Genomic DNA, 21702 nt, shown 5'->3' with positions numbered 1-21702 from the left:
TCTAATTGTGGATTTCCTTTTGGCATATTCAAGAAGTTCGCACAGAGCAGGAAGGAAGTTCCCATTAGTTCATACTTGAAGGCAATAAGAAGGGAGGGTGCAGGCCTCTAGAGTAGTCCATTATTGGACATATAGTCTGGGATGCTGCGCTTATTAAGTAAAAGTGGTGTAAAATCTAGAATGGTAGGTAGGCGTGTGTGAGACAAAAGCGTATTCAAATAAGACTACAAATCTTTATAATGCAGATTTTGAATCCTTGTTTAATTTAGTGTTTGTATTCATATATACAGACCATTAGACAGATGTCCATTTCCAGCTTCAGTGCAGATCCCGACACAGTAGCCATTCAGACTTTCCACCATGATCACTCAAGTACTTTTCTGTTCAAGAATACTTTCAGCAAAACTGATGACTGATTTAAAAGTCTGTCATTCTCCAACACCGAATACACGATTTCTATCTCATAGAACAGTTAATATTTTTGTATGAATCACTACATAACTGGCACTAGACAGTTGTCACCCATGAAGTCAGCTTTAAGTATAGGAGAGTGGAAGAGTGAATTATCTAAATAAAGTGCTTTAATATCTCCGACTGATGTTAAAAATCAGCTCTTGTAGGAAACACTGTTCATGCTTTTAATAGGCAAATAATGTTTTTCACATACAGACATGTCCAGCACAGAAATTACTAAGATGGCATTGTGCATTGTACTCAAAACTAATTTCATTCCTTTGAAACATTTTTATAACTTGTTTTTAAGCCAAATCTTTGGTTGTGTAGATATGACAATTAAAATTCAGCATGCAACTGACAAAAATGGGGAGAAGAAAAAATCAAAGGCAAATCTGAGAGCTTTCTGGACAGTGCTTCGCCAGTCATGCTCTAGTTTCACATGCCTTCCTGCGGGAGAAAGTTTAGACATGCAATTCAAGCAAGAAATGGCTTTCAGCTCAAAAACAGGCCATTTGCTGCCAAGACGGCCTTCTAGGATGGTACTGAACTCAATGACACTTCCTTGCCTCAAGTTCAATAACACTTTCTTAAACTCGTTGCTTGCCTTCAGCACAATATCTTTGGTCACATCGTCCTCTTCCATAACCTTGCTTCCGTTGAAAGGCATGCCTACTGTTATTTCAAATTTATAGCGGTCAAACCTTTTCATGTGGCAGTCGTGTTTCGTCAGATACTTTAGACGACAGAGTTCCTCCTCTTCCAGGGTTACATTTTGGGGATCACATGCTGGGTATGTTTCACCGTACAAGCATCTCAGCCAGTCACCAATAAAAAAAGGAAGCATGTTTACTGCCGATTCTGCACTATTGTCGATGTCGGTAACTCTCACGTATTTGAACCTTCCCGTCCAAGTCACTCTATGGCCCTCCAGATGACTACATAAGATTTGGGTGCGCGCCATGTTAGTTTCCTTCCAAGCCCGGGGACCACACAAGAACCCATACTGATTCCACGTCAAGGTAGAGTTATACACTTTCATCCCCTCTGAGCGGTACACATAAAACCAACAGAACAACACTATGGCAGTAATCCACACCAAAATAAGCTTAACTATAGAACTCTTTGTTAGGGATTTCACAATTTCAACCACAGAGATGCTGGCCTTTGTCCACCATCGGAAAAGCAACGGAACAGCACACAACAGAAGAGTTACCACAATCTTCATGAGCTCTAATGTTATGAACCATTTTATAAAGTGGACGAGGCACATCAGTGCAATGCCTACCATGAGAACAGGAAGAGCAAAGAGGAAAAGGAAGTAGCCAACGGAGGCACGAATTAGCCCAATGCCAGAGGATTCTTTCAAAATCACCACTGACAGTTCACACCACATGAAACACACTAAATAAGGAACCAGGTAGCAATAGGTGCCTTTGAAATTCCTCATCTGTGCCATTCTGAAGAAGAGATAAAACAAATACAAAAACAAAAGGCAAGGAACGCTCACGTTCAGGACAAAGAAGTGGCCAACAGGAATGCTGTAAAAGGTTTTCCCCAATAGCTTCAAATGGCCCAAATGAACAGGTATAACCGGCAATAAGGAGAGGGAACCTGCCGCGACCTCCGTGAGTAACGCTCTTCGTGTGTAGGGCTCGGCGCTTGTGCCCAAACTCATGTAACTTGTCACCATGAAGAAAACAGAGATAGTGGCCAACTCTGAGCAGGGTATCCAGTCCTTACTAGCTACAGGGAAGGAGAAAATGACAAAGAACACCGAGAGGAGGAAGTAAAGGTAGGGCTCTAAGTGGTTCCAGCCAAAATTCACTTCCGCTTCCTCAACATCTAGGTTGGGTTCAAAGCGAAGGAGCAAGTCAGTGAGGGTGCGGAAGTTTTCCCAGGCTTTGCTATCTTGAAAGACTTTCAGGGTGCAAATCACCATAGAAATGAAGGACAGATAGAAGATAACTAGTGGGATAAAAAATGCAAAGAAGTCAATGGTCAGGTTACTGATGATGAAGAAGAATATGAGAGCATTGAAGTGGTGTGTTGGGATAATAGTGGACAGCCAATGCATTCCTGCTTTAGATGCAAGATCTATAAGGTGCTCTTTGATTTCCATAATGGCATGAAGTGGAAACTTTATCACCTGGAAAGAAAGAAAATGCAGTTCACGCAACAACTCTTTTGTAGCATCACGTATCACCCCATGTCCCCTGGACAGAATGGACAATCAAGCCAAACCTGATCAGCTGTTTCAGAAGCTTCTTCTTCTTTTTAACAAACAAGCTGATTGTGATAGCCATTGTGTTGGGCTCTCAACTAGTGCCCACAGACACTGCAAAACCTGTCACCATTTCATCCCATTGAAATGGTGAACTCAGGTGATCCAAGTACATACGAGATGGAAGTGAAATGAGTCCTTTTAAAAATATATCTTTTTGCAGAGGCAACCTGTGTTCTACACACTGGGGAAGGGGGGCTCCCCACATATGCAGAGGTTTGCAAATTAAAGGAATTTTTAAAAACCCAACACTCAAATGCCTGACAAGGACCAGGTGATAGAGAATCTATATAGAGAAAACGAAAGAGAGTGTAAAGAAACCAGAGGCAGATTATATGAGTTTATCAATTACAGTGGTACCTCGGGTTACATACGCTTCAGGTTACAGACTCCGCTAATCCAGAAATATTGCTTCAGGTTAAGAACTTTGCTTCAGGATGAGAACAGAAATTGTGCTCCAGCGGCGCAGCAGCAGCAGGCCCCATTAGCTAAAGTGATGCTTCATGTTAAGAACAGTTTCAGGTTAAGTACGGACCTCCGGAACAAATTAAGTACTTAACCCAAGGTACCACTGTAAGTCTATACAGTAGTGGGAAACAGATGAGACACAGAATTTCGGCTGCCAGTAGAAAAGCAACCTCTTCAAAAGGAGAATGGAAAGTGTAGAAATGGACCTGCTAAAGCTTTTTACAACAAGTATTCTTGTTACACACACACACACACACAGAGCAACTGAAAGGAAAGGAAAAAATGAGGCTACATTCAATTTTCACACTTTAGAACCTTGGCCTTCCTCACTTATTCTTAAACAAAATTTCACCTTGAGTCGAAGAGGAAGGTCTTCTGGACTCTTTCCTGCCAGTTCATCATCATCGTCATCCTGCATCAGAAGGTTGGTTGGGATGATGCCTTTTGCATACTTTTTGGTGATTTCAACAAAGTCATCCAAGGCAATATAATTCTTAGCTGAAAGTTGTAAACACAAAACGCATTACTAAAACATTTTTTGGAGGGATTTTTCTTGAGAGAAAATGGTTAACGGTGGATTATTAACCAGTGACAACACATACAAACCAACAAGACTAGATTTAAAGTTGGTTCCGATATCAACATTTTAACCGTGGCAAAACTCTGTTCCTTTTGACTCTCCCATTGAAGTCATGAGTTCAAGATTATAATGTCCTTAACTATGCAACTTTAAGCCTATTCAACTGTATGACTGCCGCAGGGGCCTGTGGAGGAAATAAAATTCTAGAAAATATTCAGAATTATCATGGCGATCGAAGGATGAAGAGCAAAATGAAACTCTGCAAAGGCAGCCAGTCACATACACCAGTAAATGCAAATCCTGAACGATGGGCCTGAACTGCTGATCTCATCAACCAAAGATGGGGAAGCTGTGATCCTCCAGATCTTGGACTCCAGCTTCCATCAGTTTCAGTCATCATGGCCAATGACTAAACTAAATGAAGATGAGCTCGTGACTCCCAAGTTCCAAACAGATAATTAAAATACTGCTATGCCTTTATTTTTAAAAAGTGGATTTCAGGAACTCTGAATGAACTAGCCCTTTAAACATCCTGAGAAATAAATAGGATCTTAGTCTTTTTAGTTCTTGTCTGTTTTTTTGTTGTTGTTGTTTACATTTAGGATCCAAGTGATAATCCAAGGAAGTTTCAGACTAGTAATTATGCCTTTCTTGTCAGGCAAATTGGGAGAATGTATAAAACTAAGTTTAGGAATAATGACTTTATGAAAAAAGAAAAAGAATTGTAACTTCAAACTTAACAGTTATGGTGGAAAATATTGAGCAACAGCTGTCTTGACACTTGGAATAAAAAAGGCTAAGAGAAAAGGTTCACCTCCCCCTTTAAGGTGGAGGTGGCCCTTTCCCAGAGGCTTAAGGATGCTATTGGTGGGCCCCGATGATTATCCAAACCCTTAAACGGCTGGAAAAGGGCAACTGTGCACTGCTCAATAAGCATGACATCCCCTGCTTTAGCAGCATACAACCCCCTGAGGGGGTAAGTGGCAGGTCAATTCAGATACTCAAAAGAAGCTATTTGCCCATCCTCTGCCTCAATGTATGGACACAAGGCCCCCTCTGCCTTCTGCCCTTCCTTCAAGAAGCAAAGCACCTGAGGTTTCCCCCATAAGAACCCTGAGAGGTAAGGTTATGATGCAGGTGATTCGAACATTTAAGCCGGCATATTCTATTTATTTTTTTAAATAAAATTTATTAGATATTTTATAATTATAAAAAGAAAAACAATGAAAAAAGACAATACATGAATTCAACAAACAATACATCAACAATAAAAAAAAACAACAATACAGCAATACAACATAAGAAAAAAGAACAAAAACACACATCCAAATTTTTATATCCAAATCTTTCATTAGCTTATTTCCTCAACTTCCTCGCACCTCCCTTTTTTGTATTCTAGTTCAAATTATCTAGTTCAACAAATCCTTTCCCTCTTCTTCAATTTTTGTTCTGTAATTTATCATAACACAATTTAACTTTCAATTTTCCAATTTAACACATTAACACTTAATATTCATATAATTCTTAATAACCCTTCTGCTAAAACCATATAACTTCATTCCAATATACTTCTAACATTCATTAATTTTGCAATTTTTCTGTAAATATACTTTACAGAATTTTTTCCAATCTTCTTCCATCGACTCTTCTCCCTGGTCTCGGATTCTGCCAGTCATTTCCGCCATTTCCATGTAGTCCATCAGTTTCATCTGCCATTCTTCCCGGTAAGGTGGCATATTCTACCTGAGATCCCCCTGCTATTCTATCGTATGCAACAAATAACTTCTAGGAGACGTGATCATGGTTTATTGTATTTGCAGTGCCTGGTGTTTTTATGGTTTTTGTTGCTTTTCTTTTTCTTCCCTTTGTGAATGATGCCATGCCAGTGCCATAAAGTTTATAATGATGATGATGATGATGATGATGATGATGAGAGTGTGAATGGTCAAAGGTCACTCAGCGACCGTGCATCAATTCCCCCAACAAAGTCCCCCACACACACACCAGCTGAACACTGCTGGCTCTTTATGGGAAGTTTTTGCTTCCCCACTTTGGAAAAGACTCAAACGTGAAGGACAACAATTTGGAGCAGCGCAGCAGGACACTGGAGGGCAACCGTTAGCAGTGGCGTAGCGTGGGTTGTCAGCACCCGGGGCAAGCGAAGTAATTTGCGCCCCCTAACCCGTGGATTTGCGCCCCCTAACCCTAACCCCCAGATATTGCGCCCGGTGCGGCCGGGCCCCCCTGCACCCCCCACGCTACGCCACTGACCGTTAGAAAACCGCATCCTGAGCCCAACCAAAAACATTCTGAGGACATGATCTCCAACATCTTTCTCACAAGGTAACTGATAAAAGAATTAGCCCAAACCATGTATAAGGTCCAATTTTAACAGAAGAAATGCTTCCTTACATTCGCTGCTCACCAGCCGTTCCAGCATCCTTCTTTGCTTCTGTACGGCTTTTGGAACTGGGCCGCCAGTCTGTTCCTCGCCACCTGTTTGTTCAAGGTATTTCACACAGCATCAGTGGGAAAATTCAAAGAAAGAGAAACTCACCCAAATGATATACATACTGCATCAGTCAATTGTGTAGCATAGGAATCTGCTCTTTCAAAATAGCTGTGGCCCCCATGTTTTAAAAAAGCAATGTAAAGGCTGATTCAATAAACAGCTTTCAATGGATTAGAATGTAAAGTTGATTAATTATCCAAAATGCCTCTTGTTTAGATGGAAACCTTTTTGCCATAGGAAGGAGCAATTTTTGAGAAATCAAAGAGAGCGAAGATAGTGTGAAAAACTAAAGACTGTCACTTTAACTTTGAGGGCCACTTTATATTACAGTAACGCATCAGAAATAAAATACTGTGCCTAAGCATGCTACCTGCAGTTTTATAAGGGTTTGGGTTAAAAATAATAGGGTTTTAAAAAATAATAATATCCCAATTAATGAAAAAGAATATGTAATTTACCTAACAGATCAATCAACTAATTCTTATGATTCCTGGGCATCTCCAGTTCTTGGGAAATAGGACTGGGAAGGACCTGTCTCTTCTTGAGAATCTGGAGGAGTCCGCCAGACAGGGGCGAAAATACTAGGCTAGATGGATCATGGTCTTACTCAGTTTAAAGACTGTTTCTTATGGCCATAATAGATAAGGTACTATTGTTTCCAGACACTTTACATTCTCAGAAAGCACAGTGGAGTTCATGTGCTCTTTCGCTTGCATGTTTTAATGAAATAATACCTATGACTATCACTGCAAAAAATTTTTCTCCTAAGCAATTTTCCCTACAGCAAAGGTTTAATTACACCATTCTAATTTTGGAAGAATTACTCACGTTCAGTACATCTTTTATATTATATTGGATACAAACCTTCACTGTCAACTTGGCCAACGTTTTCTAACAGTTCTGAAACAGCCAACTGCTTTTTCTTCTTTGGGTTGAGTTTCCAGTACATGACTAATGCAGCCTTTCTCACGGCTCTTTCTAAATCAGTCTCTGATGATAATTTCTTCACTTCTTGTTCATTCTCTGAAGTGATGCCTCAAGTAAAGAAAAAAATGAATTGGGTACGATTATCCCACCTTCTAGGCTGAGGGAAGAGTTGACACCTTTTAATAATTTGTCACTTCAAAAGATATCAAAGTGCTTGCAAAAACTAACTCACATTTCAAACCAGAGTTAGGTTACTCGCATAGACTCTAAATTCACATCTTACATAGCTAAAGTAAGTAGGCAACTCCTTAATTCACACTGTATTTTACAGAAGGCATCTCTACATACCCTTTGGAACAAAGACTCTTCTTAATGAATTACATACCCAAAAGAGTTTTGTTGATGAGTAGAGAAGTGAATTTTGCCTGATCATGACACGGGGCTGATGCCAAGTCTGATCATGAGAGCTAGGCAAATGGAGTTGCAAAAATCACATGCACTTTCTGGTTCTCATTGTAGCCAAGACCAAAAACCCTTCTCCAACCTTATGCCATTAAAAAAAAAAACCTAATTATTTTCTTTCTGTTGGTAAATACTAAGTAATCCTCTGCATACTGCTCATCTGGCCTTTAAAGGTGTATACAAAACTGCAGATTCTTAGAATATAAGAATCTCATCTTCCCCTTGTGAGTGGCTGCGCACAAAGAACAAAAATGTAGCCAAGCAAACCACCAGCCACACACATTTTCCCCTGGACTAGAGGAAGCCCAAAAACTGGAAACTCATTCCATGAGGGTACTGATGGAGGGTGGTTCGTCTATTCAGGAATATGTTGTTCAATGACTTGTGCAAATGGCTTCACTCCACCATAACCACGGGGAGTGCAGCTTGGGAAAGCTCATGGATCTATAACTGTTGCTAAAGGATCAAGTGGCTTCAGTGTTATGGATTGCCCTTTGTTAGCCAAGGCTAATATACTAACTGTGGAAAGACTGAATAACCTCAGTTACTCAAACTCTGTCTAGTAATTTGCAGGCTTAGATGGCTGCCGTGCATTTTTGCTGGGTTTTGCTTTTGATGAAAACCCACATGCTCCAACAAGTTCAAAACGAAGCTGCTAGACCGCTGAACAGGGACTAGGGACTCAGCGCTCAACGTTTTAAGTGTGTTGTAAAGTGCAATATACAAATGTAACATTAGATGGCGATGGCGAGCTATGGAAAATTCAAAACTTTTTTTTAAAAAAGCATTTTCACAGCATTTTAAAAATGTGTGTAGATTCCACCTAGAAAGGAGGATCATAGCACACAGGATAAATATTATAAAACTAAATAGAATAAAAATAAATCTTGAGATTTTTCTAACATGCTTATCCTTGAGGTAGCTCAACAGAAGTTTCTTGAAATTCACAATGGAGGTGTTAATTGTCAAGGACCAGGAGGGATGTATACCTCTTCTTTCCGCTAAACATCTCCTCAGCAGTTTAACAGCTTCCCTTCGTCCCTGCTTGGCAGCAAGGATCAACCACTCCACCCCACTGCAACTGTTCAGCTCCTCATCCTGGTCTTCTGCAAGCTTCAGGTAATGCTTCCCCACCTATACAAACATAGAAAAAAGATTTTTATTTTTTGTTTTAATTTAAATAGGGTTTCTTCCACCACTACAACTCTATGATCCTACAATTCTCTTCTGCGTCCAAATCAGGGTTCGCCTTATGAACAGCCATATTCCATAGCATACTTCATATTGAAAGAAAAGTACCAGCGAACCAAGGATTCCTTTCAAAATGAACCCGGCTGACATCTATTCTGATGTTTTACGTAACACAGATGGGTAAAGGTAAAGGTAAAGGTACCCCTGCCCGTACGGGCCAGTCTTGACAGACTCTAGGGTTGTGCGCCCATCTCACTTAAGAGGCCGGGGGCCAGCTCTGTCCGGAGACACTTCCGGGTCACGTGGCCAGCGTGACGAAGCTGCTCTGTCGAGCCAGAGCCACACACGGAAACGCCGTTTACCTTCCCGCTGGTAAGCGGTCCCTCTTTATCTACTTGCACCTGGGAGTGCTTTAAAACTGCTAGGTTGGCAGGCGCTGGGACCGAACAGCGGCAGCGCACCCCGCCGCGGGGATTCGAACCGCCGACCTTTCGATCGGCAAGCCCTAGGCGCTGAGGCTTTTACCCACAGTGCCACCCGCGTCCCAACACAGATGGGTAAGAGTGACCAAATATGTTGCTCTAAGTCAAAGACAGGATGAAGTCCTGGTCAGCCCTCACTTGGGCAGTGGGGGGGGGGGGGGAGACTAGTGTTACCCCACGGCTGTAACGGATGTTTTCCCTCCTGTGTTTCACATCTTCCCAAACTGCAAGCTTCTGTAGTAAAAATGGAATCTCTGAAAATTCAGCGCAACGCCATTTATAATCCTATGAAGTTACAACTACAGCATAATACTTTAAACAATTAATTAGTCGTTAATTAGGGCATCCAGCACTATTTAAAGAGAGCTATACAGGAAAGTTAGAACTGGATATGGAACAACTGATTGGTTCAAAATTGGGAAAGGAGTACGACAAGGCTGTATTTTGTCTCCCTGCCTATTTAACTTATATGCAGAATTCATCATGCGAAAGGCTGGGCTGGATGAATCCCAAACTGGAATTAAGATTGCCGGAAGAAATATCAATAACCTCGGATATGCAGTTGACACAACCTTGATGGCAGAAACTGAGGAGGAATTAAAGAACCTTTTATTGAGGGTGAAAGAGGAGAGCGCAAAATATGGTCTGAAGCTCAACATCAAAAAAACGAAGATCATGGCCACTGGTCCCATCACCTCCTGGCAAATAGAAGGGGAAGAAATGGAGGCAGTGAGAGATTTTACTTTCTTGGGCTCCATGATCACTGCAGATGGTGACAGCAGCCACGAAATTAAGAGACGCCTGCTTCTTGGGAGGAAAGCAATGACAAACCTAGACAGCATCTTAAAAAATAGAGACATCACCTTGCCAACAAAGGTCCGTATAGTAAAAGCTATGGTTTTCCCAGCAGTGATGTATGGAAGTGAGAGCTGGACCATAAAGAAGGCTGATCGCTGAAGAATTGATGCTTTTGAATTATGGTGCTGCAGGAGACTCTTGAGAGTCCCATGGACTGCAAGAAGATCAAACCTATCCATTCTGAAGGAAATCAACCCTGAGTGCTCACTGGAAGGACAGATCGTGAAGCTGAGGCTCCAATACTTTGGCCACCTCATGAGAAGAGAAGACTCCCTGGAAAAGACCCTGATGTTGGGAAAGATGGAGGGCGCAAGGAGAAGGGGACGACAGAGGACGAGATGGTTGGATAGTGTATTCGAAGCTACCAGCATGAGTTTGACCAAACTGCGGGAGGCAATGGAAGACAGAAGTGCTTGGCGTGCTCTGGTCCAGGGGGTCACGAAGAGTCGGACATGACTAAACGACAACAACAAAAATACAGGAAAGTGACAACCATGAAAAATTACCTCTGTCTGTGCTTTAGGTTCCCCAGCTTTTGCTCTTTCCAGAAGTTCTTCAAAGAGCTCCTCTGGTTCCTCCATCACAGTCTCTACAGAAGGCAGGCAAAGAAAGACTTGCGTTTACTAAAGGAGCATTGAGACTGGCCCCATCTACCACCACCGGGCCACCTGCACAGCTTGAGCAGATCATGTACTCACTGACGCTTGAAATTCAGTTTTTCAGGAATGCAAGTCAAATCTCCAGCTGCAAGAAAGAGTCTTTACAAACAATGATGCTGCGCCTGGCATTAGTAATAAATTTGTTAACCCAAACCGGATCTTGGTCACAGGCACACCACATATTTAAAATACTCTTTTTAAAAAATATATATTTTTATTAACAAAACAAATTATCAATCAAAATAACCAATTACTGTATTTTTGCTCTATTAAACGCACCAGACCACAAGACGCACCTAGTTTTTGGAGGAGGAAAACAAGAAAAAAAAATATTCTGAATCTCAGAAGCCAGAACAGCAAGAGGGATCGCTGCGCAGTGAAAGCAGCAATCCCTCTTGCTGTTCTGGCTTCTGGGATAGCTGCGCAGCCTGCATTTGCTACATAAGACGCACACACATTTCCCCTTACTTTTTAGAAGTGAAGAAGTGAGTCTTATAGAGCAAAAAAAACCCCGGTACTCCCCCCCCTTTATTCCCCCCTCCCTCTCCCATCCGCTAAAGACTTCCCTCAGCTCCCCACTCTGATTTGTTTGAACATATTCTCTGCATGTTAAAAATTGTACATATCTTTGCCTTATCTGTCATATATTCTACTAATAAATTTGTGGTTGTTTATTCAAAACCTGCCAAGGAGTCAAAATCATTTTGTTGTTTTTTTAGATAGTTTGTAAAAAGATCCCATTCTTCCTTGAAGTCACGATTGCCTTTCTCACGTAATTTATATGTCAACTTTGCCAACTCCGCATAACTCATCGGTTTTTCTTGCCATTGTTCTTCGTTGGGGTTTCCTCATTCTTCCATCCTTGTACTAACAAGACTCTTGCCGCTATTGTTGCATACATAAATAGATTATTTGTTTTTCTTGGCAGGTTTCGTCCTAAAATCCCTAACAAAAACGCTTCTGGTTTCTTTACAAATGTCATTTTAAACATTTTTTTCAATTTGTTATGTATCATCTCCCAATTTTTTTAACTTCTCTACATTCCCAACACATATGGTACAAAGTACCTTTTTTTCCTTTCCATTTTCAACATGTATTTGACCCAGTTTTGTACATTTTCCCCATTTGTACTGCTGTGATATAACATCTATAGATCATTTTCATATAGTTTTCTTTCAAGAGAGAACAATCTGTAAATTTCAAATCCACCTTCCACAACTTTTCCCAATCCTCAAATTGTATATTTATGTCCTATATCTTGTGACATATTTAAAATACTCTTGTGGCACTTTAAGATTTATGCAGAATCCTGGAAGCTGTAGTTTGTCAACGGTGCTGGGAATTTTAGCTCTGTGTGGACAGCACCATTAAGAATCTCTCCGGGATCCTATGGGAGAAGCCATGACTGTTAAAGTGGTCTAAGTGCTTTAAAGGGATGGTGTGGATCTGTGGATACAGTGGTACCTCTGGTTAAGAACTTAATTCGTTCTGGAGGTCCGTTCTTAACCTGAAACTATTCTTAACCTGAAGCACCACTTTAGCTAATGGGGCCTTCCGAAGCTGCCACACCGCCGGAGCACGATTTCTGTTCTCAACCTGAAGCAAAGTTCTTAACCTGAGGCACCACTGTATAGTACTAGCTCTGCTACACTGGAACAGCAGCGAGTCACCATTTCGACTTTCTCTCTAGGCCAGAAAGTGCCATGGTTTGTTTTCGTAAGAACAGTGCAACGCGCTGAAAAACTGTGTCTCAGGACCACCATAGCTGCTTGTATATTTTCATTTTCTCTCTTCCTCCATCTCCTCTGGAAGCCAATTCATCTTTGTTTGGATGATAAGTTTATGTTCAGCATGAAACTGGGCCTTTCAAAAAGCTCTGACTCATGCAAATGCACGGCCGGTCTTCAAAACAAGCACATACTTTACAAAGGTCACCTTCTTAATTCTTGGAAGGGAAGAAACCGGCTGCAGAATTTCTTCTTAACTCTTTGAAATACACCTTCCTGCAATTTAGTGGACGATGAAGAAACTCTTCAATCTGAAGCAAGTCCATCAGACGTCCTCATCTTTTTCTCACTTGGTTCTATGGCTAGTCCCCTTATTAGCAGCAGCTCTGACAATTTCAGGAAAACTAAGCAGTACTATCACATTTTTATGCAGAAGTTATTTTCAAACAGATTATCTAATTAAAAAGGTAAAGGACCCCTGACAGTTAAGTCCAGTTGTGAACGACTCTGGGGTTGCGGCGCTCATCTCGCTTTACTGGCCGAGGGAGCCGACGTTTGTCCGCAGACAGTTTTTCTGGGTCATGTGGCCAAGCATGACTAAGCCGCTTCTGGCGAACCAGAGCAGCGCACGGAAACGCCGTTTACCTTCCCACCTATTTATCTACTTGCACTTTGACGTGCTTTCGAACTGCTACGTTGGCAGGAGCCAGGACCGAACGAGAGCTCACCCCGTCACGGGGATTCGAACCACAGACCTTCCAATTGGCAAGCCCAAGGCTCAGTGGTTTATAATTCCCAAGCATTTTTTTTGAAAAAATAGTAAGGGGTGAAACAGCTGGAAAGAGGGCATTTCCTCAGCCTCCAACAGCAGCAACCAACAAGGTGGAGGAAAATCCCTGAGTTCCAGCAGGCATTACAACAGGGAAGTAGGTGCAAAGCTTTCATTATTAGTGGCAGACATGCCTTCATCACACCGGCTATTCGGGCCCTCAAGCCCTTTGCAATTAACATAGAAACTTCTGCTTTCGAATCACTGGTAGATATTTCATCTAACAAGGACAGACTCTTAGCTTCTCCAGAGTCTATTTATACTCCTTGAAGTGAGTTCTGTGGCTGAATAAATATTCTGCTACACATGGAGGGACCAGGCCGCATCCTACGTATCAAGTCCCGTTCCATTCTTAAACTACACTGATCAAACAGCTTTGATAAATCCTGATTAGAATTATCTGTGCTTACACTGCAACTTGTACCCAAACGAATGTCACCAGGGTTAGTATGATGGGCACCTGCTAAAGCCCACAGTAGACACACCACGGATCTGAGATGCTGGGACACTCGCTTACTTCTTGCATGGTCAGATGTCTGGCCACCACAGAATAAAGAGGGTGCAAGGTTCCACTGCTACTTCTTTCAGGCCCCCCTCCCAAAGACCCTTGAAAGATATACCATTTGCAAGAGTTAAGTAGAACAACACTACCTCAAATTCTTTTTGGGCCTGCCAGTTCTGTGGAAGGAGAGTCATGCTCCATTACCACCAGCAAACAGGTTTCAGGGGACACTGTAAAATTTCGTGGCCATCCAGGGCACTGCTCCATTTAGAGATACCCTTAGAGCAGGCATGGACAAACTTGGCCCTCCAGACGTTTTTGGGACTACAACTCCCATGATCCCTAGCTAACAAGACCAGTGGTCAGGGATGATGGGAATTGTAGTCCCAAACCACCTGGAGGGCTGAGTTTGCCCATGCCTGCCTTAGAGGGAGGAGAGTAGCCACTTGCTCAAACTCAACCCCCCCTCCAAGTTGTTGCTCCACCACCCCCATCGTTCAGCCCGGACACTGAGGTCCAGCTCCAAGGGCCTTCTGGCGGATCCCTCACTGCAAGAAGCCAGGTTACAGGGAACCAGGCAGAGGGCCTTCTCGGTAGTGGCGCCCGCCCTGTGGAACGCCCTCCCATCAGATGTCAAAGAGAAGAACAACTACCAGACTTTTAGAAGACATCTGAAGGCAGCCCTGTTTAGGGAAGCTTTTAATGTTTATCAGACCACTGTATTTTAATATTTTGTTGGACACCACCCAGAGTGGCTGGGGAAACCTAGCCAGATGGGCAGGGTATAAATAATAAATTGTTATTATTATTATTTTATCCCCACTGGGGTAAAAAAAAAAGTGTTTTTTGTTGCTCAGCTCCTTCAGGTCTCTCTCTAATCAGGAAGTAAGAAACTGCCGCAAAAGTGTCGTTGTCTCTGGAGCCAGGTTCCATATCCCACCTGCTTTTGGCAATGTCTTTCAGCATCCCTCAAATAAACAAATACATAAATAATCCTCTGCAAAGTAGGAGTCAGCACATGCAATAAATGTGTTCTCTCCCCTAAAAATGATGAAGAGATTAGCTATTTACTAGACTAAACAAGAAATGCAGTTGATTTTGCTGTAATTATGAAAATGCGAAAAAAGAAAGCTACTTAACTAAAGATTCAATAAGCAAAGTAGATGTATCTACTGGTCAGCAATACTGAGAGCGAAGAGAGAAATCCACACAGTATTATTAACATCTTATATTCAGTTTTCAGCAGCAATGACAAACATGCCATCCCACTAGAGAATGGGATTTTGTTATGTTTGTGTCAGGAGGAAAGTATCCACAGGTGTTTTGGCATCCTTAAAATCCCACTCTAAATGTGTTACACGGAAGCAAGAGTCACTGAAAGAATTCTGAGATATTGCTACGCAAGCATCTGTGATCACTGGAGGGTTAGTCACACCTCAACTAAAAGCTATCAGGCACACTAAGTGCCAAGGGGATGACATTTCTACGCCCACAGTGACAGTAATAAGAAGCACATTTAAGATATGTAGGTGGAGGAATAAAAGGGCCAAATCACTTGACACTTCACAAGAATGAAATAAAAAAGACATGTTACAAAGGATAATTTGATTTTTTTTTTTATGTGGCACCAATTATTCAGAGAACAATGAAAGTCATTTACATAGAGTTTGATCCAGATTTGGAATCATCACAATTCCGCTCACAGAGGAGGCGATTCATCCATCTCCCCGCAGCCCCAAGAAAATCTCCTCCAAAGGGTTGTAAGATGGCAGGCAGGAAAGGGGAAATGCGGCAAAAATCACTTCCTCCACTGGATCTGGGGGCCTTCCATGAACTGAAGGCATTTTGTTTACAGATGGGAAACCCTGGATCCAACACACAGAGTATTTTTAAGCACGAAAGGAGATCTTCAGCCCTAATCAATATACAGTGGTGCCCCGCAAGACGAATGCCTCGCAAGACGGAAAACTCGCTAGACGAAAGGGTTTTCCGTTTGGAGGTGCTTCGCAAAACGAATTTGCTATGGGCTTTCTTCTCAAGACGAAAATGTCTTGCGATTCCTGGGTGGTTTTTTCCGCTCCCCACCCCCTTTTTCTAAGGCACTTAGCTGCTAATAGCCTTTTAGCAGCTAATCCGCTAATCCCTTAAGCCTTTAATAGCCGCTAAACCGCTAATAGCGCTAATCCGCTAATGGGGTTGCTTCGCAAGACGAAAAAACCGCTAGACGAAGAGACTCACGGAACGGATTCTTTTCGTCTTGCGAGGCACCACTGTACAAGAAAAAAGCACACCAAGAACTCTGGCCAATTTAAGTTTCAATAGTGGGAGTGGTCCCTGCTCGCAAATTAATAGCCAATTGTAACAAAAACTAATCCGTTCAAAAGTATGTATTCTGACAAGGATTACAAACTCAAACAGAGATTACAAACTCAAACTCATAAAGATATGTATAACACAATAATTTGTTACAGTATTAAAGATAAGAGTTTATGAGTAGAGATAAATTCATGTTAGTCCATAGTAAGATTTGACGTGAAGATCTTAGTTTCAATCATTGAGCAGAAGTCAGAAGTCAATTATGGATCAGAAACCAGGACAGGGCCCTGTTTCGATGTATTCACCTAATCAATATACAGTCATACCTCGTGTTGCGTTAGGTTCATTTTGCGTCTTTTCGGCTTGTGAATGCGGCAAACCTGGAAGTGTATACTTCCGGGTTTCACCCCGCATGCGTGCGCAGAAGCGCTCTATCGTGCCACGCATGTGCACAGAAGCGGCGCTCTAGTTACAAACTTTTCGGGGCATGAACGGCGCCCCGGAACGGGTCGAGTCCGTAACTAGAGGTACCACTGTATAAGTAAACAATGACAATACAGGAACTAGTCAATCTTCATTGTGTTGTACAGGCGCACTCTTTCCTTCTTTCACAAATAAACCATCTGGCAGGAGGCAACTCTACATCCAACTACAGTGGTGCCCCGCAAGACGAATGCCTCGCAAGACGGAAAACCCGCAAGACGAAAGGGTTTTCCGTCTGCAGAGGCGCTTCGCAAGACGAATTTCCCTATGGGCTTGCTTCGCAAGACGAAAAATGACGAAAAAATTTGATTTTTCCCCCCGCTCCAAAACCCCTTATTTTGAATCGCTAAGCTGCTAAAAGCATTTTAGCAGCAAAACCGCTAATCTCCCAAGCGTTAAAAAGCCATTTTTAGCCCTTAAAATGTCAATAGCGCTAATAGCGCTAATCCGCTAATGGGCTTGCTTCGCAAGACGAAAAAACCGCAAGACGAAAAGACCCGCGGAATGGATTCTTTTCGTCTTGCGAGGCACCACTGTAACTTTCTTTCCCAAATCTCTGGTTGAAACCTAGCAAACAGTCTAAAGATTAATCCAGTGTGTCGTTCATGGTGCAGATCAGGTAACTGGGTGAATCTGACAGGACCCTTCTGTGTCGCTCCAGATGCCTTTTTTAGTAATTTTAAGTTATCCACTTTCTAGCAAGACCCAATGCAAGCAAAACTTTCAAACAATTTGAAGACTTTATAAGCACATCAAATGCCTGCATTGATGGACACTGAAGAGTAGATTAGACCAAGATCCACGCTTTCAACAGTTGCCATCCAGAAATATTAATTTATTATTTTAGCAATCTCAGAATAGAGTAGCTTTAATGGGACTCCTAGCAACTGTGATGATCAGGTCTACACTTGCCACGTTTTCCCACAGCTGTTGGATTAGGATGACCAGACCAGATACAGGTCCCCAAGGGTAAAGTCTCCCTCAGCAGGACTTGAACCAGCAACCCACAGCAGTCTTGCCATATGCCACCCAGGCTGCTCGGGAGGGCAGGGAGAGACATTTGGGTGAGTGGAATCTGAGCATGAATACTTCTGGGGGGGGGGTGGACCACTGCCTCCCTTGACACCCCAAATTCAGAGCAACTTTTCCATTCTAAGAAACATGATAAAAACCTTTGATATTAGACTATGAGGGGATAATTAAGAGAAACAATGATATTGATGCGGTCCAAGATTTATGACTGGCCTTTGTAGCCCACCCCAAACCTGTGTCAAGCTGTCCCTCCCCAGGCTGGTTTGGCCACCATGAGGCTGAGGTGCACATGGCAGCCACAGGAAAGAGGTGCAGGGTCTATCCCGCTGGCTCCTGCTTGGCCAAGGCACTTTGGGTGTTTTGGCTGGGCAAGGAAGCCCCCTGCCAGCCTTTCCTCCTTCCAAGCAGGAAAGTTGCCCCTGCGCCACAAATATACTCCAACCACCTCAGCAATCCTGTGGCCACACTCCTCCCAGGCTTCCCCCTGTCTTGGGAGTGCCAGGATGACCTGAGAAAGTGACATAACCCTATTTCACAGCAAGTACAATCCATTTCACGCTTCATGCATCCTGTTCATCTCAACAATCCCTTTCTGCCTGTTTGGCAAACTGAGGTGGAACTAAGTAGACAAGAACTAAATCCCCAGAAGACGATCAAGGTTTCTGATTTCCCTCACCTTGGCCTTCAGCACCAGCAGCTGCATTTAGTTGGGATCTTCCAAGCTGAGTGTAATGGATGCCTGAAGCAGGATCTTGTTTGGAATCCATTTCTGCTACAGATTAGAAATAACAGAGATTGGAGAAAGTTTATAGCCACTGTGTGCTGTTTTTAATTTTTTAACCATGAACATAATAAAACAGTAATGCATATGGAAATGATGCTTATCTTTTGAGAGAAAAGCAAACTAACTACAAGATGTATTTCATTCAAGGTACATGTTTTTACTGAGCAAAAAGCTCATAACATTGACTGCTGCTCGTATCAGGATGTGTAATAAGTTCTAACACACGCAGATTTTGACCCACCCGATATCTGTTTACAAGGATCTGCATGCAAGAAGAGGAAATTAGTAGTCACCCTCTCCTCCTTATGAGGCTTCGCATGCCTGTCAGCTGCTTGACCAAAATACACTACAGGCAGTGAACATTTTGTGCAGGGGATAAAAAAAGAAGGGGAACCTAACAGAGGAATCCCTCAAAGAGCCCCATAACAGGTCAGTGGCATGGAAGGTTGAAAACAAAGAAGCAGCAGCAGCAGCCTGTAAACTGGGTGGTGAGGGGAATGAAATGGAGCAGTTGAAATGCGAGTATGGAGAACCATAGCTATATTATTTGGTATTTAGATACCCATGGGGGGGGGGAATCTCATTGTCTGGAAAGGGAGCTGCCTGGTTCACAATGAGAAGCTGTTTTTAAATAATGTCAGGAAGAAATAAATGTCCATAAACATCAGTGGGGAAACTGAGGCAGGCATAAATGTGTCTTGGCCATAGAGAAAACAGCAACACAAGCAGCCAATAGGACTGAGCATGTTCACCAGGTGTGGAGCTAGAACCCCGAACAGATGCAATCCAAACTGAAACACTTTGTTGCATTTAGCTAACTGCAAGTCTCAAACCAGCTGATGATTGTATTGCTTCTAGTGGCTTATATAATCAATATTATATATTGATTAGATTGATGCTTTAAAAAATACTTGACTAACCTCTACTGCCAGTTAAGATGATCAAGAAACACAAGAGGGACCTACAGAAAAATGCTGCAGTATCCTATCAGGAGTGTTCTTGCTCAGGATTCCAGCTAGACTACAATAATAGTACTATCCAGGACACAATAAGGAGCTCAAAATGGGCAATTTCCTTCTCTGCCCCCTGCCCAACAGAAATGACACATTTTGTTGCCCCTGAAGACCATAAGCATTCTCAGTCGTCGGTGGATTTTTCTGGGGTGGGGGTGCCCCTTTGGGATTAAAAAAAGAAGTTTTATACTTCCACATACCTCAGGATTCACCCAAGCCTGCCTCTTGCTTCTCAGTCACCCAGATCCGGCTCCAATCCTGCCAGCACTTAGCTACTCATGTTGGCAACTAGAGGGGAGGAGTCTTGTTTACAAGATTCCATAGAGATAACTATGGGCAAAAACTGGAGTCTGGTTATCCCAGGGGCATAATTATTCGTCTGACAGCCAGTTTTTCCTCTAGGATAGGCAGTCTCAAATGCAAAGAGCAGACTACAAGTATTAACGCCCGATAAAATAACAAATCCGAAAATATGAAGCTATTGCAAGTTTCAGAATATCAGTCGGACATTAGGTTGTTACAAGCAGAATTGTTTTTACAAGGTCAGTTCAGCGGACACTGTTCAGAGTTTTCCATGCTGATACGGAAGCTACAAAAGCTGCCTCTGCAGCTGTCCGGTTTAGTTCTTGAATTTCTCGGAGGACATGGAGCCAGCTAACTGCGCACAGAGAGACAGAGCTCCAGCCAGCAGCTTCCATTTCTGCTCGTGGCCCAAGCAGAGCTCCTGCAAAGAGTTTCCAGAACTATAAAACAAGGGCAAATTCTCAATGCAAGAAGCGGGCGCTGCAAGGGGAAAGCTGAAATGAGGGAAAGAAAGGTTTATCCTCACCCTCACCGCCGCCAATAAATAAGCAGCTTGCTCCGCGTGCCAAAATGAACTAACCGTCTCGGTGCCAAAGATTTTGGAAAAGGCACATTTTTAAAGTGACTGTTCAAAATGAAATCGGAACAATGGTCTGCTCAGACAGCGACCCCGCTAAGAGAGGTTTCCACAAAAGGCGAGGGTGCGATGGAAGAAATGACAACTTTCTGGTTCTGCGCTTGGGAGTGAAAATGGAGAGCGGAGGGCGCCCGAAAAGACGCGCTGGGGATTTATTTTCATGTGGCTGCTTCTCATTAATATAGCAAGCGTGGCTTGAGAAGCGCTCCAAAATATGCTGAGTAAGAGACCTACATTACGCCGGGAGACTTTTCCCTCGACGCTGCCCGCGAAAGAGTTACCTCGCCCGGCAGAGCCGCCTCTTCGGAGCAGCCCCGGGTCGCCCGGCCTCCACCCGGCGCGGCGCCCCTCGCCTCAACCTCGCCCGCCGCCGCCGCCGCCGCCGCCGCGCCCTCGCTCTTCTGGTCGGCGAGCAGCAGCTCCCGGAGCGCAGAGCAGCGCGCCCAACCAGCAGCACCAGCAGCGGCGCCCCGAGCGCGAGGGAGCCGCCTCCTCGCCGCCAAGCGCGCCCCGCCCCGCCGAGGGGAAAGCCGCCTCCTCCCGGCAGCAACTCCGGCGGCGGGTGGGGCTTACTCCCGAGGAAGTCTTTCCGCGAGGGGCGCGCGAGGCGCCGGGAAGGGCCGAGCGGGGACGGGGAGGAGCCCTCCGGCCACCCGCCTCACCTGGAGGCGCGGACGGGGCGCCGGGCCGAGTCCCCGCAGCCCCTCCCCGTCCGGCCCGGGAGGAGCTCCGCTGCCCAGCTGCTTCCTGCCCGCCCCTCGCCGGCCGCCCCTCGGCCTGCGCACCCCAGGAAAGGCCGGGAGGCGCGAGGGCGAGGGCGGCGCGCAAGGCCGGCTCTTGCCCCGGGGAGCTTTTCCTGCTGCATTAACTTGGAACCCCAAGATCGGGGATCCCCCGCCAAAGCTCTGCAAGCATTTCCAGCGCAAACCTTGCTTGCTGCTGCTGCACTCCCTCCTCCGAACTGAGTAACTGCGATGTCCAACCAGGGATCGTAGTAACACCACGCAGAATTCAGCCTTCTCCCTTTTACTCCAAACCGTGCCAAAGTTTTGCAGAGCCCAACCTTCATGTTTCGCAGCACCCCAAAAATGCGCATTTCAGTGATGCCTCAAACCCGGGTTGCTAATTAATACCACTCAAAATCTTGTGTTGTTGCGGGGCATTTGAACTTTTTTTAATGGAAACCTAATGCTGGTTTTT

General features: G+C 43.7%; 1 protein-coding gene across 5 annotated transcripts; it reads right to left on the bottom strand.

Moving 5' to 3' along the window:
• Nucleotides 1-233: 233 nt before the first annotated feature.
• Nucleotides 234-21232, bottom strand: WFS1 (wolframin ER transmembrane glycoprotein). Of its 5 annotated transcripts, none has more exons than XM_083398964.1 (8): nucleotides 20784-21232; nucleotides 18442-18537; nucleotides 10724-10806; nucleotides 8676-8820; nucleotides 7162-7332; nucleotides 6198-6281; nucleotides 3558-3703; nucleotides 234-2602 (listed from the first exon to the last, which is right to left on the bottom strand). In XM_083398964.1, the coding sequence occupies exons 2-8, from the start codon at nucleotides 18530-18532 to the stop codon at nucleotides 800-802; spliced, it is 2523 nt and encodes an 840-aa protein (XP_083255090.1). In that variant the 5' UTR covers nucleotides 18533-18537; nucleotides 20784-21232; the 3' UTR covers nucleotides 234-799. The 5 variants fall into 5 exon arrangements, with proteins under 5 accessions (XP_083255090.1, XP_083255092.1, XP_083255091.1 ...); XM_083398966.1 differs by having other exon boundaries at nucleotides 18442-18534; nucleotides 20784-21216; XM_083398965.1 differs by having other exon boundaries at nucleotides 20737-21212.
• Nucleotides 21233-21702: the final 470 nt, after the last annotated feature.

Source organism: Podarcis tiliguerta (genome assembly GCF_965153285.1).
Source record: "Podarcis tiliguerta genome assembly, chromosome: 9".
NCBI lineage: Eukaryota > Metazoa > Chordata > Lepidosauria > Squamata > Lacertidae > Podarcis > Podarcis tiliguerta.
The sequence above is the reverse complement of the archived record's forward strand: the minus strand, read 5'-3'. Positions and strand labels throughout refer to the sequence as shown.

Excerpts from the sequence above, each read along its gene's own strand:
- WFS1 (XM_083398964.1), bottom strand. The coding sequence starts at position 18,532 with ATGGATTCCAAACAAGATCCTGCTTCAGGCATCCATTACACTCAGCTT. Across the intron at positions 8,821-10,723 it reads AACCTAAAGCACAGACAGAG|GTGGGGAAGCATTACCTGAA; the intron begins GTAATTTTTCAT and ends ATGTTTGTATAG. Across the intron at positions 3,704-6,197 it reads ACGGCTGGTGAGCAGCGAAT|CTAAGAATTATATTGCCTTG; the intron begins GTAAGGAAGCAT and ends TACAACTTTCAG.